The sequence below is a fragment of the Thermobia domestica genome, unplaced genomic scaffold, assembly GCF_964235325.1.
Source record: "Thermobia domestica unplaced genomic scaffold, izTheDome1.hap1.1 HAP1_SCAFFOLD_285, whole genome shotgun sequence".
In the NCBI taxonomy this organism is placed as follows: Eukaryota; Metazoa; Arthropoda; class Insecta; order Zygentoma; family Lepismatidae; genus Thermobia; species Thermobia domestica.
The window spans coordinates 114995-132144 of NW_027656000.1; the positions used below are offsets into that span (position 1 = coordinate 114995).

Below are 17150 nucleotides of genomic sequence, written 5' to 3' on the forward strand. Positions count from 1 at the left end.
ATGCGTAATTCCTGTAGTTTTTGGACTTAACGTATAGCAGACGTATAACAGAAAACGCATGCTTTATAATACTTTCCGTATAACTGTTCCATCCATACGTACTTTCCGTATGGAACAATATAGGTGGTCAGGATTTCACATACAAATGGACGTATGTAACACATAGCTGAGGAATGGAACATAAGTATATGCATGTGATATACGGAAAACTGTTAATGTCAGATATCCTGCAACGGCATGATGTAACACCTAAGAGCAGCGCCTATTTAGCATACGGCTAACGTATGCTCCGTACTGATTTCTGTAGTAAGGAAGAGGATTCTGTATATTTGTACAATATACCGTTGTCCGGAGAACGGATTTTTCTCAGTGTAAGGAGTTTGGTTTATAAAAACTAATTTATATATTTACCTGTCTGTCCATGCGTCCGTTCAAACTCCTTTATACTTCTGTATATTCACTGACACCATTAACCCGTTATCTCTTGATATGACATAAAACGGAGTGTTTAGAGGAAAAAAGCACCTGTGCCAGGTGGTCACTAGAAGTAAACTTTCCATAAAATATTCCAGTTTAGGCAGGGTGAGGCTTGATTGACCCACCGGATAACACATGGATGCATCTGTAGAGAGCAGGCGCGTTAGCGAAGATGATATGCGTATAAACGAAGATCAAGACCAGCTTGTAACATTATGTCTGCTTTTACATGGTTATAAAGTACACTTTTAATATTGTATGTGATGCATCACCTATGTGTGACATTCATTAATATGGAAGCAAATCTAGATACTAAAATCAGTATAGATATTACAACTTATTCTGTATTTGTTTCTTTATCCTTCTTGCATTAGAATAGCATGGTAATGGAGTGGACTTTTCAATAGCACATCTAGAATATGTTGATCAATGAGTTAAATAATCACCCCTTACATAAAATAAAATCTTTAAACATTATTCTTTTTTTGTGAAGGAACAGACTGCACTTGTAAATTTTTCAAAAATGGCTCCCATACTTATAACTGAACCCAGCTTTTTACATACAACAAACCAGTATTGCTTATTCTTCGCTCCTAAAATATGAAGCTGAATACATCGTTAGTCAATTGCCCTTAAAATAAATACGTATACGCTATACAAAACGAATCATATTTCAGCAATGTGCAATAGGCGCTAGGAGATTCCCCACAGGGCATAATTCCCAGACATGCTTCCAACAGATTCCCCAGATATGATACTCTGAATTAAAGATGGGTCCAAAGTAGGCGAACACTAAGCCTTCAAAGCAGTGAACTCGTAATGCTTCAGCGGGAAGTCGGAAGTATTAGCGACCGCCACTACCACGGTAACTCAGGTGCGGAAGAACGTGTGCTACGATGTTTTTTTTTTCACGCCTATACGTGAAAGAACCGTGGATTACGCCATCAAAATAGCCATCGCAGCAAGCTTTCTTCCGAATAAGAGGATCCCTAAACCTGGCCGTCTCTAAGACCGCATTGCGACGTTACATGAATCTTGTAGTTGTCATTAAAAAAAAAAATATATATCTTGAAAAACTACCATATTTCATCATGTACACATAGTCTTGAAAGGGTCATAAAACATTTTTCCATCTTGCAAGGAGTTGAACCATGTGCAACTTTCTGGGGACGTCTTGCTTGCTACCTGCTATCGCCCTCCCGTTGGCATAAAGGAAAAACCAGTTTCGCCGCTTCCGAAACAACGGATTCTTTTGGACAGGGAGAGGAAGTGTGCCAAAGTACACGTTTTTAATGTGGAGGTTCACTATTTGTCCACTAGAGTGCAGTGCTGCATGGGCGGAGATACCTTTCTTGCTTTCAGGAGGTTGTAACGTCTAAACAGTAAATAGAAAGATCGGGTTGCAAGGTTTTTTTTTATGACAGTTACAAAATTCGTGTAAAATGGAAACGTGGTCTTACTCTTTAGACTTCCTGCCGACGCATTACGTGTTCATTGCTGTCAAAGTTTACCTTAACTTTGGACCTATCCTTAAACCCGAGCATATCTTGACATTCTGTTGGAAGCATCTATGGGAATTACGCGCTATGGGGAATCTTTTCACGTCGGAGAATACATCATTGGATAGCATACAGTATGTGTACGTAGCTTTCTTTACGTCGATATGGACTGCAAATCCGCAGTTCCTCGTATTTGACATAACACGTTTTGTAATTTATACTTTGCAACGATAATATGTATATGTTTTTAAGGACAGTGATCCGGTACGTAAGATACCATTTTTCTTGGTGACCAGACATGGACATTTATGCTGTTAAGATGTGATAAGCAGTGATGCCATCAATTATAGATATGTTTTTGAGATATACGACGAAGAAATGATAAGTATTAAGGAAATAGTTACAAAGTTTTAAAGGAACAAAAATAATTTAATTTCTTGCAGTAATTATCGAAGTAAGTTTTGGTGGTTACTAAGGCTAATTTTATCGGATTGTGGACCTTATATTTAAATTTTACAATTTTACACACTTTTGGACAGGCCTTGCTATGAAACTTCGCACTTTTCCCAACAGATCCATATAAACTTTCTTCTTACTTTGTGAGGAATCGTCTCTTAAAACTTCCTTGGCTTAGTTCATGAACACCCTGTATAGATAATTTTCATTGATATATTATCATATAATTTTATTTTTTTCAGTTCGTAGCAACTAAATTGATTGGTCTGGATGAATTCCTCCCGGAAAGTGAGTTAGCCAAAGTACTAGCCGACACATTATGCAGTAATAACTCTCCATTACAAAGAATATGTGCTTTGGGACTGTATTTAACGTTAACTGTTAGCGTCAATGAATTAAACATGGTGAGTATCGAACATTTCATTGTATTATAAAGATAAATGATAAGAATTTATTCTAGCACTACATTGTGATTTACTTTTTTTAAAAAAGTACACATACTTAATTTTCATGCTACATTCAGATTGGTTATCACACAATAAAAAAAAATGGCTGATTCAATTCTGAATTAAGTTGGATATAGTTGTAAATTTGGATTGAAGTAATCGACCTTTATTAATTGTTCATAGAATTTTTTGTGCATCAATAATTTTCGTGAACGAACACGACATGCAAATACAGTAGAAAGTCGAAAATCCGAATTAATTGGGACCACATGTAGTTCGGATTTTCAAATTATTCGGATTTTCGAAAATGACCAAGAAAATGCCATTTAGGCTTACATATACTGTACGGTATGTTGTTCTATCGATACAGTGGTTATACAAGTACATACACTAATTGAAATACCGTACGTAAAGCTACTTACATTTAATTTTTCTGAAGAACCTGCTCGTACACTAAATTACAGTGTTCTTGTAACTCACACTTAAAACTTAACTTGTATAGACCCAAGGGAAAATAAAAATATATATGACAAACAATTACACATGAATGAGCTTTTGTAAAAACAGCCAATTCACAAACGCCGACAGATAACCCTATGGTTTGTTTATCACTAGCACTAAGACAAAATGTACAAAGCTTCTAGGGACCGCGTTCGGATTATCGACGCCCTACTGTAGTTGAATTTGGCAATCAGCAAAAAGTATTATGACTTTTTAAAAAAATATATTGGCAGAACAAAACAAAAAGAGCTTCCCCGTATTTGTAATGCTGAAAATTCAATTTCCCATTGTTTACAATGAGAATTTGCCCGCCAAATGCTTTTTTTTTTATGTTAAGTCTATGGCCATGCCTTTTTCGGTTACTATTCCTCATTGATACGTCCGATCGGGACATGTGACACCTTACGACACTCACTGCGCGCTCTGGAATCACCATGTCAAATCTGGTGAAGAACGGTTTACGGACGAGTGTCCGAACAAAGAAACGCCTAATGGCTGTTTGCACGAACGAAGCTCAACTGTTGAACGAGGGTCATAACCAAGTTCGGTGAAAATGTCTGTTGCACCAATAACGTTCAAGGTTAAGTCTCGGTCAAAAGGTGAATAAACTGGGTTTTTAGCTTGAACGGTCAAACTTGAGAGTTTAAACTTCATTGATCCAAGTCAGTCTGTTTACATTCAATAATGTATTTGTATTTCTCCACTAATGAAATTACAATACATTTCTCGTTTCGGATTTTTTTTTTTTTTTTTTTTTTTTGTTCGTGGTTTCATTATTTTTTTCCATCACAATTACGATCACTGAAATTAGACTACTCACAACTCTATGCACACAATCTCGAAAGTCGAAAAGACCGGCACGCGGTATGCTTTCTTCATTTGTTACTTTGTTAAACGAAGATTAGAAACAAAAGACGACAACCAATCAGAGTCAATTTTACAAATTGATCGAAGTTTACTTAAACAAGATGTACTGAACTTCAACTTTCAACGGTCTAACAGATTCCTGGAACTACGTTTAAAATTGAAAGTTTAATGTTGAGCGCGTTTGAGTGAACGCTCGTTTAAACTTCGTTGGTGCACACGGCTGTAAGTCGAGTAAAGTGGAGCTTCACTCCAACAATAGCTCTCTGTTACCCGAGTTGTATTAAATCTTGATAGAAGCCTGATGCTATCTCAATTCCGTCTTACTTTGGAGTAAAGTGTTAAAATGGTAGTCGTTAAATCAGCTACCTCACATGATGAGGAATCAATATAATATCACACAAGCAGTGTTGTTTTATATACAGTTACCAAACAATTACTTTGACAAAAACATTTCTTTCCTATTAAAGGGATATGACTCTTTTGAGAGAGGTAATAAAGTCTGGCTTAAATTATTTATGAGTAGTTACAAGGAAAGAAATATAATTGATGACGAAGAGGAACATAATGCACATAGGAACAACAGATGGCAGCACTTTTACTCATGTAAATATTGTTGTAAAATGTATACGTTCACAAAGCTATTTTAGGGAAAGTCTGCAGGAAATGTAATACATTGTTCGTTATTTGGTATAAATGTCAAATAAATTGGTCTTACCTTTGCTTGTAGCAAGAAATAAAACGTAATACAAATTCCAAATGTCAGTTTATGGATATTTATAACTTTCCTTCTACGCAATGTATAGGCTTGAAACTGCAGTATAAGTACGAGGGCTGTTCGGAAAAATCTCCGACTAGTTAAACTGCTTTTTGCTCTGTTTTTCAACATAGTTTCTATAAACGTTCAAGCACTTATCATATTTCTGCACTAGCTTAGAAATTCCATCAGTATAAAAATCTCCCGCCTGTGTCTTGAACCAGCCTGTGACTGCATCTTTCAATCCCTCATCATCACCAAAGCGCTGAGATCCAAGCCACTTCTTCCGAGATTTGTGAAACGTCGATTTTCACTAACTTTTCCATCAGTTTTCTCAACGAGTTCATCAATGATCACTGATGGCCTGCCACTCATCTTTTCGTCATGAATGTATGTTCGTTCACTTTTAAATAAACGAACCCATTCACGAACAACTCCTTCGCTCATCACGCTTGGCCCATACAGAGCACAAAGTTTCCGATGAACAATTGCTGCCGAATATTGCTTTGTTGTAAGAAAATGTATAACAGCTCGCACGTCGCACTTGACGAGGTTTTCTATTGCAGCACACACATTTTGAGACGCTACGAAGCTGGGACTAGTGATTAGACAATCTTCGCTCTACCACGCCACAGCTGAATGCAGACTGATCTACCGTACATGTGGCAAAGATGGTAGTGCTGTACCCACTACTTCAAGCACAGTGACCAATCGGAGGTTACTTTCCGAATGCGCCTCGTATATCTATCGGCTACACAGTATTTACAGGAGACTTTAATAGCTTTGCTAACTACTGTAATTGTAAGTTTGCTTGACCATTGGTGAATAACAGTTATTAATATTGGTATCTCCATGGCTTGCATTCACCATCTAGCAGGTGTTACTAAACAACACGTTGAGTATATGTAGAAAGATCACCGTGGCGATGTTTTTATATCCGTATTTTTTTGTTCATTCACTTACTGTAGTTCTGTACGATCACCGTTGTGTTATTTTCACACCGTCTCTGTGTTAAACTGGCAACACCAGGCCTGTGTTAACCGCAACACCGAACTCTTGGTGTTGAAAGAATGTGTTAAGGTGATAATCATGCTGGGACCTATGTTAACAATTCACACTATATTTCGTTGGTGTGTAGTATAGCTTTACTTTACTTATTCAACTACGTATAACCCTACTTTAGGGACATTTTGTATATAGTTCCAAGAATATGACATTTCAAATCGTATTTTTTTGAATAGGAAAAATACAGTAAGTACTACGATACTGAGAATGATGTTGTCCTTTTACTTCCAGCATAAAATCCCGGTGATTCTATCACACACTCCAGCCGGTACAGCAATTAGGATTTTCGTCCATTACGCACAGATAATAACATCAAGTAAGTAAACAAGAAATAATTTACACTTTTTATGGATAATAATGAAAAATAATAAGCAAAACATTGAATTACAAGTTGTATTTACGTAAAAGAGAGTGAGTGTCACCGAAAGAGAAAGCTTAACAACAAAAGATACAATCTGCTGGTTAAGTGTATTTTGTTAGTAATACATATTCAGTACGTAAATCAGGCGCGCGCACACAATTTTGTTCTGACAAGTAACACTTCACATCGTTGCTGCCGGTCTGACGCTAAACTATACATTTTCGGAAAGCACTAGTCCTAAATAGGATAACTACACAGTGCGACGGTCAGACGTTGCCGCGTTCAGGACTTATGGAGCGTCAAACATTAACATGGGGTTTATGAGAGTAACCATAGCAGTCGTATTATTTCATGCTAATTCGTCTTGCATTTGAACTCTGTGCTAACATGTGTGTTGTAGCAGTCGTATTATTTCATGCTAATTCGTCTTGCATTTGTACTCTGTGCTAACATTTGTGTTGTTTTTGTGTTTTTTAGGTATGCGTTGTAAGATGGATCCGAAAGTGGTCGTTTGGGCTCTGGTGGCCGAGATCGGGACAAATGAGCGCAATCCAAATTTGGAAGAGCAAAGGATGGTGGCACACATCAAGTCTCTTTTGACCAGCGGGATGGAAGTCGTTGAAGAGATTCGTACGCTCGGCTTCGGTGACAGTGATGGTGACCAGGGGGACGGAGACATGGATTTTGGAGACGAGGAAGACCAAGAGCAGGAGGATGCAGAGATGCCTTCGTCATCGCAGCAGTCTCATACGTCTTCCGCATCTGGCTCATCAGCGTCAGAATACCTGCCCTCTCCTGTGAAGAAGCCGAAGTTCCAGGATCAGCCTCCAGAAGACTCCAAAATGACACCAGAGCAGTGGCGCGAGTACAAGGCAAAAGCCTATGCCTACTGGACGGTAAATCCAAAAACAGGTAGGCCTTGGAACACAAAGACCGGTCGTGCTACCCACTCGACTCTGCAGAATCAGTTCAGGTATATTCGGAACATTGGCGTGCTACGTCACTTTGGGGCAACACAAGGCAAAGATGACAAGAAGACGCTGATGGCAGAGATCAATGAGGCAGTTCGGGGCATGTTCGCGGAGAAACAGCACACTGCTATCATTCACGATCGAACGTTGCGAATTTGGGCTAGGCAAACAGCTAATGAACTGGACCCTAACAAGAGTCTCAAGTTCAAGGCATCACCGTCGTGGGTGTACAGATTCAAGAAGCGCAACAACATCGTGGACCGTGCAATCACCCACAGGGTCGGCAGGACCTGGCAACTGAAAGAGTTGGACTTGCAGCAGCAGGCTGATGCTTTCGTATTAGCGACTCGCGAGCTCATTGCAAGCGAAAGCATCCCACCAACGCAGGTTGCCAATGCAGATCAGAGTAGCTTCAAGAAGTTGTTGCAGAGTACTCGCACTCTCCGTACCAAAGGAACAACAGTCGTGCGAGCGGTTGTGGGATCCATGAGCGCAACAACCCACAGCTACATGATCATGCCCGTGATCACCATGGCCGGAGAGATTCTGCGGCCGATGTATGTACTGGTGTCGGAACCAAGTGGAAAGTTTCCGGGAAACAAGCCTGCAGATCCACCGAACATCAAATCATTTGCTGGCAAAACGTCCAACATGAACAGGGACGACCTTAAGGACTTCTACGAGCAAGTGTTCTGGCCAAGCATGCCTGATGATCGGAAGAAGATCGTTTTGCTATTGGACTCGTGGACTCTGAACAAGGACGACAATCTATCGAACGCACTGAAGCCTGCCGACGTTGCGTTGCACAAGAGACTGATTCCTGGTGGTTGCACTGGAAAGATTCAGCCTTTAGATGTGCATTTCTTCCGTCAGTACAAGTCCTTTGTACGCTTTGTGACCGACACACTGGCCATGGACAGTGTCATGGATATCTGGCATCGCGATCGATTCCTGGCACTACAGTCGTTTTCACTCTACCAGTTCAGCGCACCCCGATTCAAGAACCTGATCCGGTACGCTTTCCACAAGGCTGGCTATCTGGACGAGGAGCCGGGAATGTGGATCTCTCCGCACGAGTACTGCTTTGACTCCCTCGACGAAGGTGACGTGTGCTTCACGTGCGGCGAACTACCGTTCGTCAAGTGTGCACACTGTGAGCGCACTCTTTGCATCTCTCATGCTCTGTTCGACGATTTGCACATTGATTGTACCCTTTAACTTACGCAAACAAGTGCTCAATCAGACAACGTCGATTCAAACGTCACAAACCTTGTGTTCTTCTTCGTTTCCTGTAACTCTCATAAACCCCATGTTAATGTTTGACGCTCCATAAGTCCTGAACGCGGCAACGTCTGACCGTCGCACTGTGTAGTTATCCTATTTAGGACTAGTGCTTTCCGAAAATGTATAGTTTAGCGTCAGACCGGCAGCAACGATGTGAAGTGTTACTTGTGAGGATGTTATTATATAACTACAAGGTGATTTTTTTAAACTCACGGATTTCATTTGGGTCTAGAATTTCTAACAGAAGTCCGATTTTCATGCGGTTTGTGGCAAATGATCATGGAAGGATGAGAGATTTATGTGACTATGTTTACTGGTTTAAATTCATCCCGGGTAATATCGGTCACGCCTCAAGAAAAGCCGCAAATATTCACCAGTGTAACTCACAATTGGAATCAAGTGTGGTGCGGTGTGAAGATTTGAGTTTTCTTCGTACAATGGAAACCTCGCCAAGGTCAATAAGAATAAGAAATAGGAAAACTGGGCTGTTGTATTGAAAATTGCGCTGTACAATTCTGTGCTACTGTGTCCGATTATACACAATTCTGTGCCCGATTATACACATAGTATCAGTATCAAAGGTGCCCTGCAAAATCATTATGAAATTATATTCTTACAAGAAGACAGTTATAGATATGCGACAATCATTTTGGACATGAGTGTACATATAATATGCGTAATGTATATAATATAATATAGATGCTCGAAGAAGTCAGTTTTTCATGCGCCACCCAATGTTTTTCTTTATAGAGAACAGATATTCCTGGTTTTCCTTCTTCCATGTTTTCATCTTTTACCATTTAGATAGAAAGCACGAACACATAATTATCTAGGACTTAACAAAATAAAAATAAAAAAATCTCTTCAGTGGAGCGCGATCTTTGTAGGAATCGTGATGTGTAGCCGAACGCGCACGACCATTTGGCTACAGACATTGGTATTGCTTGACGAATCCAGCGACAGTTATAAAATTCAGTTTCTCCTCGTTAAGACCTTAATTACTAATACTGTAAGGTGTTTTAAATTAGGAGTTATAGTAGTTCATTGATAATTTAATTATTTGTTATTCTTTCTACAGGGAAATTCCAGAAGTACGACTATGGGCGAAGAATAAACATACAAAAATACCACCAGCCGACTCCGCCAGAGTACAACCTGAAGAAGATATCTGCTCCAGTTGCATTGCACTATAGCGACGCTGATGTTCTGGCTGATTCTAAGGTCAGTAGATATAATTACAGATTATATTGTTTTTCTCCTTGTTTTAAGTTACATCATTGGTATAAGCCAGATGTACAAGATATACAGGGTGTATCAAAAGCCTGGGGCCATAAGGGAACTCCAGTCGTTGGAAATAGATGGTTTTTAATCTAATTTAAAATAGTGGATTTCGTTTTAATCGCACCAATCGTTTGGGCTCCACTCTAGCAAAGGCACTGAATGTTAAATGAGAAAGCAATGTTGACAGTTCAGCACGCTATTGAAATGAAATACACAAAAGTGGGACAGGGAATATGTAGGTTTGAATTTTATTAACATTATTGCTCTTGATTTTGTAAATCTATATTAGAAGCTACAGTGACCACGACGACTCGTGAAGTCTGGACTTTACAAGAATGACTGAACTTTTTTTTCTCTCACGTGAGAAAAAGTGAAACAGCAGAACCAACAATGTTGCCAAATTTAGAAGACATCACAAACGAGCGACAAAAAAAAAGCGTTTAAAGAAATATAACACGAACATTAACAATTACTCAAATCAAATGGTAACAATAATAATAGGAAAATAATAATAATAATAATAATAATAATAATAATAATAATAATAATAATAATAATAATAATAATAATGACTAAACGAAATTTAGCAGCAATACCTGAACACTGTACCTTTAGGAGATGTTCTCCTATAGCGCGAGAAACGACATTGGCAAAGTTTCATAGCCGTGGGTGTTGAAGACCCTCGCGTACTGTTGGATGGTAAAATTGGTAAATTTAGGTTAGGCTTCATGACTCCTTGCGATCACTATAATCTCAGCAACAATTTGTTTTCTATTTGTTTCTACAGACTTTTTTTCACGTTTCTCTAAAAAAAAATAGTTGTGTTAGAAAATATAACAGCGACTTGTGAAGTTTTTCTAAAAGCAACGTGCATCATTTTATTATCTTTTTTTTTTTTAAAGAAAAGCTTGTTTTTCTAACTACAACTCTTGTCACATAGCATTCAGTGACAAAAGACTCGATTAGAAATTTAGAGATTTACTCTAATAGTATCGAAATGAACAAATATAGCTTATGATTGTTCAGTAAACTCACGAAATTCATGTTTGGTCTTCCATTTGCAGGATTGACGTCATACAATTGCTATAACTAATTTCTTCTTCTCAATATCCTTTGCCTTATTATAGACCACAGGACTACTAACAACATTATAATAGTGGGTCACATGACTTCATTTCGGGTATCCTTATTTATTTACTTATTAATATATCCTTTTTAGTTTAACATCCTTCGTCTTGCTACGAGGTTAAGGGAAAAAAGAAATGAAATGAACCAAAGTATTCTTTGAGCTTAACGTCCCACGATTACACCCTTTAGGTTAAGGGAGACGATGATTAAAGCAAATGAATGGTGGAAGAATTGGCGGAATCAGAAAGTGGGAGGAAACGGGAGTACCCCGAGAAAACCCACAAGCACGGTGTTGTCCACAACAAACTTACTTGGTCGGGGAACGAACCAGGGATCCCACGCAACAGAGGTAAACTGAAGTGTACCACTGAGCCACCGTGCCCCCCCGAGGTTAAGGAAGATGGTAGTAATGATAATGAACAAATTGGTGGAATGAAGAAATTGAGAGGAAATGGTAGAACACCGAGAAAACAAACACACACACAGTTTGTCCACCACAAAGCCCATTTATCGCGAACTGGGATAGAACGATAGACCACACGTGAAAGGCAATAGCCCCCCGTGAGTTTGAAAACGTATGATTTTTATAAATTGTATACTAATATATGAATTTAAAAAAGAAATTCCACCCTTATGTCGGTAGATAATCTTGGTCTTTCCGTGGCAAAACCTGAAATAATGTTACTACCCACGCACCAAATTTCGTTTGTATATTCTTCCACTGAAATTTAGCATCATTTTCAACATTAAGCATGTATGAGACGTGGGTTTACATATTAAGATGGAATCCAAACCACCGTAATGACGTTCAATGCTCTGCTATCGGAGATCGAACCCGGGACCTCGTGAACCAAAGGCAAGAAGGAAAGAGTATGTTTAACAACAACTTTCCTCAAAATTACGAAATATTCATAAAACATAAATGGGGACACGGTGGCCCAGTGATAGTGCGCTTACCTTTGGTGTGTGAGGTCCCTGGTTCGATATCCGGCCAACTAAGTTTGTGGTGAACGGCATCGTGTCCGTGGGCTTTCTGGAGATACTCCCTTTCCTTCCACTTTCTCATTCGCCCACGTCACCCTTACCCTAAAGAGCATAATCGTGGGGTATTAAATTCATTTCAGATTTCATTTCATTTCACTTCATAAAACATAAATGTGTGCTTTAAAAGGTTTGACAATGGAATCTCATTAGTTAGGATTGAAATTAGTCAAAGATTAATTAGAAGGAGAATTTATACTATCTCTAAATTTTAATGGAACATGGGACGTTCTTTCTTTGAGACATGTCGAAGTCAGTATGTTCTGTTCGTAGGGGTTGAAATCAATCAGAACCAAGGATGATTTCTATCTTAATATACGTACGTATTTCCATTCAGATATTTAAAAGGCTTTTAAAAATGTGAACCTCAGTTTGACCTATATGTAAGCATGTTTGCAATTATTTCGAGAACGTTAGTCATATTTCAATGCGGTTTTCACTAATGAAATAAGCTATTCCCAAGGAATTAGGTATAAAAATATTCTTAAAAATGTCATAATTAATTATCAAAATATCAAATAATTGCTACTGGTCTAGATTAAAGGAACTTTTCCTTAAATATGCGGCAACCAGATAAGCAACGTAGTAAGGCAGGTTGCATATAACCAAGGAATTTAGAATATATTTGCAGCCAGTTCTCAGAAGGGTTAACTCAAGTATCGGTGTTTCCTACGTTTTTCTGTCCAATCATGCTTTCTTGTCTGTTATCAATCTGACTGTGTGTTTCAATTTTTGTGGTTCCATGCATTTTCCGTGGCTATGTTCTGTTCATATGTATCGGTAAGTCCGGTAGAGATGGACCAGGTTTCTCTGCCTCCAAAAACTCGAATAATTGTGCATTTAGAGCATGTCTTTCAGAACGAAATCCAAGAAAGGACGTTCTGTAATAATAACTCAAGGTTTTTTTGTTTTTTTTTAGGATCAAAAAAGATATATTTCTACCCGAAATTTAAGCTTGAGAAAATGGCTAACTGGTCCATCCATCCCATAGTATTATGGGCTAGATGGACCATGCACTGTCGGAGTGACGGACCATATGTAGAACCAAAATAATAAATAAATAATTTTGAACGGTTTTGTCTTTAATTACGTTATATTAATATAATAGTTGTTATACAGCTACCAACGTTTTACTGAAATCTAATATTGATCTTGTAACGTTATTTATGATTCATTTTGTTACATATATTGCCCACAATTCGAATCACTAGATAAGTTAAGACGATTCAGTACCTTAATTTTTACACTTAATTGCAAAAACTAACAATTGCACACCTTGGAAATTAGGCTCGTCAAATATATCGAACAACTAACTTTTATTCTCAGAACTCCATGAATAATCATCTTTCTGTTATAATAGCAACACGAAACAAACAATTATCTCTAGTTATGTAGCCACTACCATTACACGAATATCAATCTATCTCTAGTTATAGCCACTACCATTACATGAATATCAATCTATCTCTAGTTATAGCCACTACCATTACATGAAAATCAATCTATCTCTAGTTATAGCCACTACCATTACATGAAAATCAATCTATCTCTAGTTATAGCCACTATCATTACATGAAAATCAATCTATCTCTAGTTATAGCCACTACCATTACATGAATATCAATCTATCTCTAGTTATAGCCACTACCATTACATGAAAATCAATCTATCTCTAGTTATAGCCACTACCATTACATGAAAATCAATCTATCTCTAGTTATAGCCACTATCATTACATGAAAATCAATCTATCTCTAGTTATAGCCACTACCATTACATGAATATCAATCTATCTCTAGTTATAGCCACTACCATTACATGAATATGAATCTATCTCTAGTTATAGCCACTACCATTACATGAATATCAATCTATCTCTAGTTATAGCCACTACCATTACATGAATATCAATCTATCTCTAGTTATAACCACTACCATTACATGAATATCAATCTATCTCTAGTTATAACCACTACCATTACATGAATATCAATCTATCTCTAGTTATAGCCACTATCATTACATGAATATCAATCTATCTCTAGTTATAGCCACTATCATTACATGAAAATCAATCTATCTCTAGTTATAGCCACTATCATTACATGAATATCAATCTATCTCTAGTTATAGCCACTATCATTACATGAATATCAATCTATCTCTAGTTATAGCCACTATCATTACATGAAAATCAATCTATCTCTAGTTATAGCCACTATCATTACATGAATATCAATCTATCTCTAGTTATAGCCACTATCATTACATGAATATCAATCTATCTCTAGTTATAGCCACTATCATTACATGAAAATCAATCTATCTCTAGTTATAGCCACTATCATTACATGAATATCAATCTATCTCTAGTTATAGCCACTATCATTACATGAATATCAATCTATCTCTAGTTATAGCCACTATCATTACATGAAAATCAATCTATCTCTAGTTATAGCCACTATCATTACATGAAAATCAATCTATCTCTAGTTATAGCCACTATCATTACATGAATATCAATCTATCTCTAGTTATAGCCACTATCATTACATGAAAATCAATCTATCTCTAGTTATAGCCACTATCATTACATGAATATCAATCTATCTCTAGTTATAGCCACTATCATTACATGAATATCAATCTATCTCTAGTTATAGCCACTATCATTACATGAAAATCAATCTATCTCTAGTTATAGCCACTATCATTACATGAATATCAATCTATCTCTAGTTATAGCCACTATCATTACATGAATATCAATCTATCTCTAGTTATAGCCACTATCATTACATGAAAATCAATCTATCTCTAGTTATAGCCACTATCATTACATGAATATCAATCTATCTCTAGTTATAGCCACTATCATTACATGAATATCAATCTATCTCTAGTTATAGCCACTATCATTACATGAAAATCAATCTATCTCTAGTTATAGCCACTATCATTACATGAAAATCAATCTATCTCTAGTTATAGCCACTATCATTACATGAATATCAATCTATCTCTAGTTATAGCCACTACCATTACATGAATATCAATCTATCTCTAGTTATAGCCACTACCATTACATGAATATCAATCTATCTCTAGTTATAGCCACTACCATTACATGAATATCAATCTATCTCTAGTTATAACCACTACCATTACATGAATATCAATCTATCTCTAGTTATAACCACTACCATTACATGAATATCAATCTATCTCTAGTTATAGCCACTATCATTACATGAATATCAATCTATCTCTAGTTATAGCCACTATCATTACATGAAAATCAATCTATCTCTAGTTATAGCCACTATCATTACATGAATATCAATCTATCTCTAGTTATAGCCACTATCATTACATGAATATCAATCTATCTCTAGTTATAGCCACTATCATTACATGAATATCAATCTATCTCTAGTTATAGCCACTATCATTACATGAATATGAATCTATCTCTAGTTATAGCCACTATCATTACATGAAAATCAATCTATCTCTAGTTATAGCCACTATCATTACATGAATATGAATCTATCTCTAGTTATAGCCACTATCATTACATGAAAATCAATCTATCTCTAGTTATAGCCACTATCATTACATGAAAATCAATCTATCTCTAGTTATAGCCACTATCATTACATGAATATCAATCTATCTCTAGTTATAGCCACTATCATTACATGAAAATCAATCTATCTCTAGTTATAGCCACTATCATTACATGAAAATCAATCTATCTCTAGTTATAGCCACTATCATTACATGAAAATCAATCTATCTCTAGTTATAGCCACTATCATTACATGAATATCAATCTATCTCTAGTTATAGCCACTATCATTACATGAAAATCAATCTATCTCTAGTTATAGCCACTATCATTACATGAATATCAATCTATCTCTAGTTATAGCCACTATCATTACATGAATATCAATCTATCTCTAGTTATAGCCACTATCATTACATGAAAATCAATCTATCTCTAGTTATAGCCACTATCATTACATGAATATCAATCTATCTCTAGTTATAGCCACTATCATTACATGAATATCAATCTATCTCTAGTTATAGCCACTATCATTACATGAAAATCAATCTATCTCTAGTTATAGCCACTATCATTACATGAATATCAATCTATCTCTAGTTATAGCCACTATCATTACATGAAAATCAATCTATCTCTAGTTATAGCCACTATCATTACATGAATATCAATCTATCTCTAGTTATAGCCACTATCATTACATGAATATCAATCTATCTCTAGTTATAGCCACTATCATTACATGAATATCAATCTATCTCTAGTTATAGCCACTATCATTACATGAATATCAATCTATCTCTAGTTATAGCCACTATCATTACATGAAAATCAATCTATCTCTAGTTATAGCCACTATCATTACATGAATATCAATCTATCTCTAGTTATAGCCACTACCATTACATGAATATGAATCTATCTCTAGTTATAGCCACTATCATTACATGAATATCAATCTATCTCTAGTTATAGCCACTACCATTACATGAATATGAATCTATCTCTAGTTATAGCCACTACCATTACATGAATATCAATCTATCTCTAGTTATAGCCACTACCATTACATGAATATCAATCTATCTCTAGTTATAACCACTACCATTACATGAAAATCAATCTATCTCTAGTTATAGCCACTATCATTACATGAAAATCAATCTATCTCTAGTTATAGCCACTATCATTACATGAATATCAATCTATCTCTAGTTATAGCCACTATCATTACATGAAAATCAATCTATCTCTAGTTATAGCCACTATCATTACATGAATATCAATCTATCTCTAGTTATAGCCACTATCATTACATGAATATCAATCTATCTCTAGTTATAGCCACTATCATTACATGAAAATCAATCTATCTCTAGTTATAGCCACTATCATTACATGAATATCAATCTATCTCTAGTTATAGCCACTATCATTACATG

General features: G+C 36.6%; 1 protein-coding gene across 1 annotated transcript in view; it reads left to right on the forward strand.

The window, feature by feature from the left end:
* Nucleotides 1–17150, forward strand: part of LOC145676676 (lipase 3-like) — a 38344-nt gene that overhangs the window by 14232 nt on the left and 6962 nt on the right. Inside the window, exons 4-6 of the mRNA XM_081747520.1 lie at nt 2675–2836; nt 6297–6381; nt 9760–9902. Coding sequence (XP_081603646.1) covers nt 2675–2836; nt 6297–6381; nt 9760–9902 — 390 coding nt within the window. The remainder of the gene's footprint in view (nt 1–2674; nt 2837–6296; nt 6382–9759; nt 9903–17150) is intronic.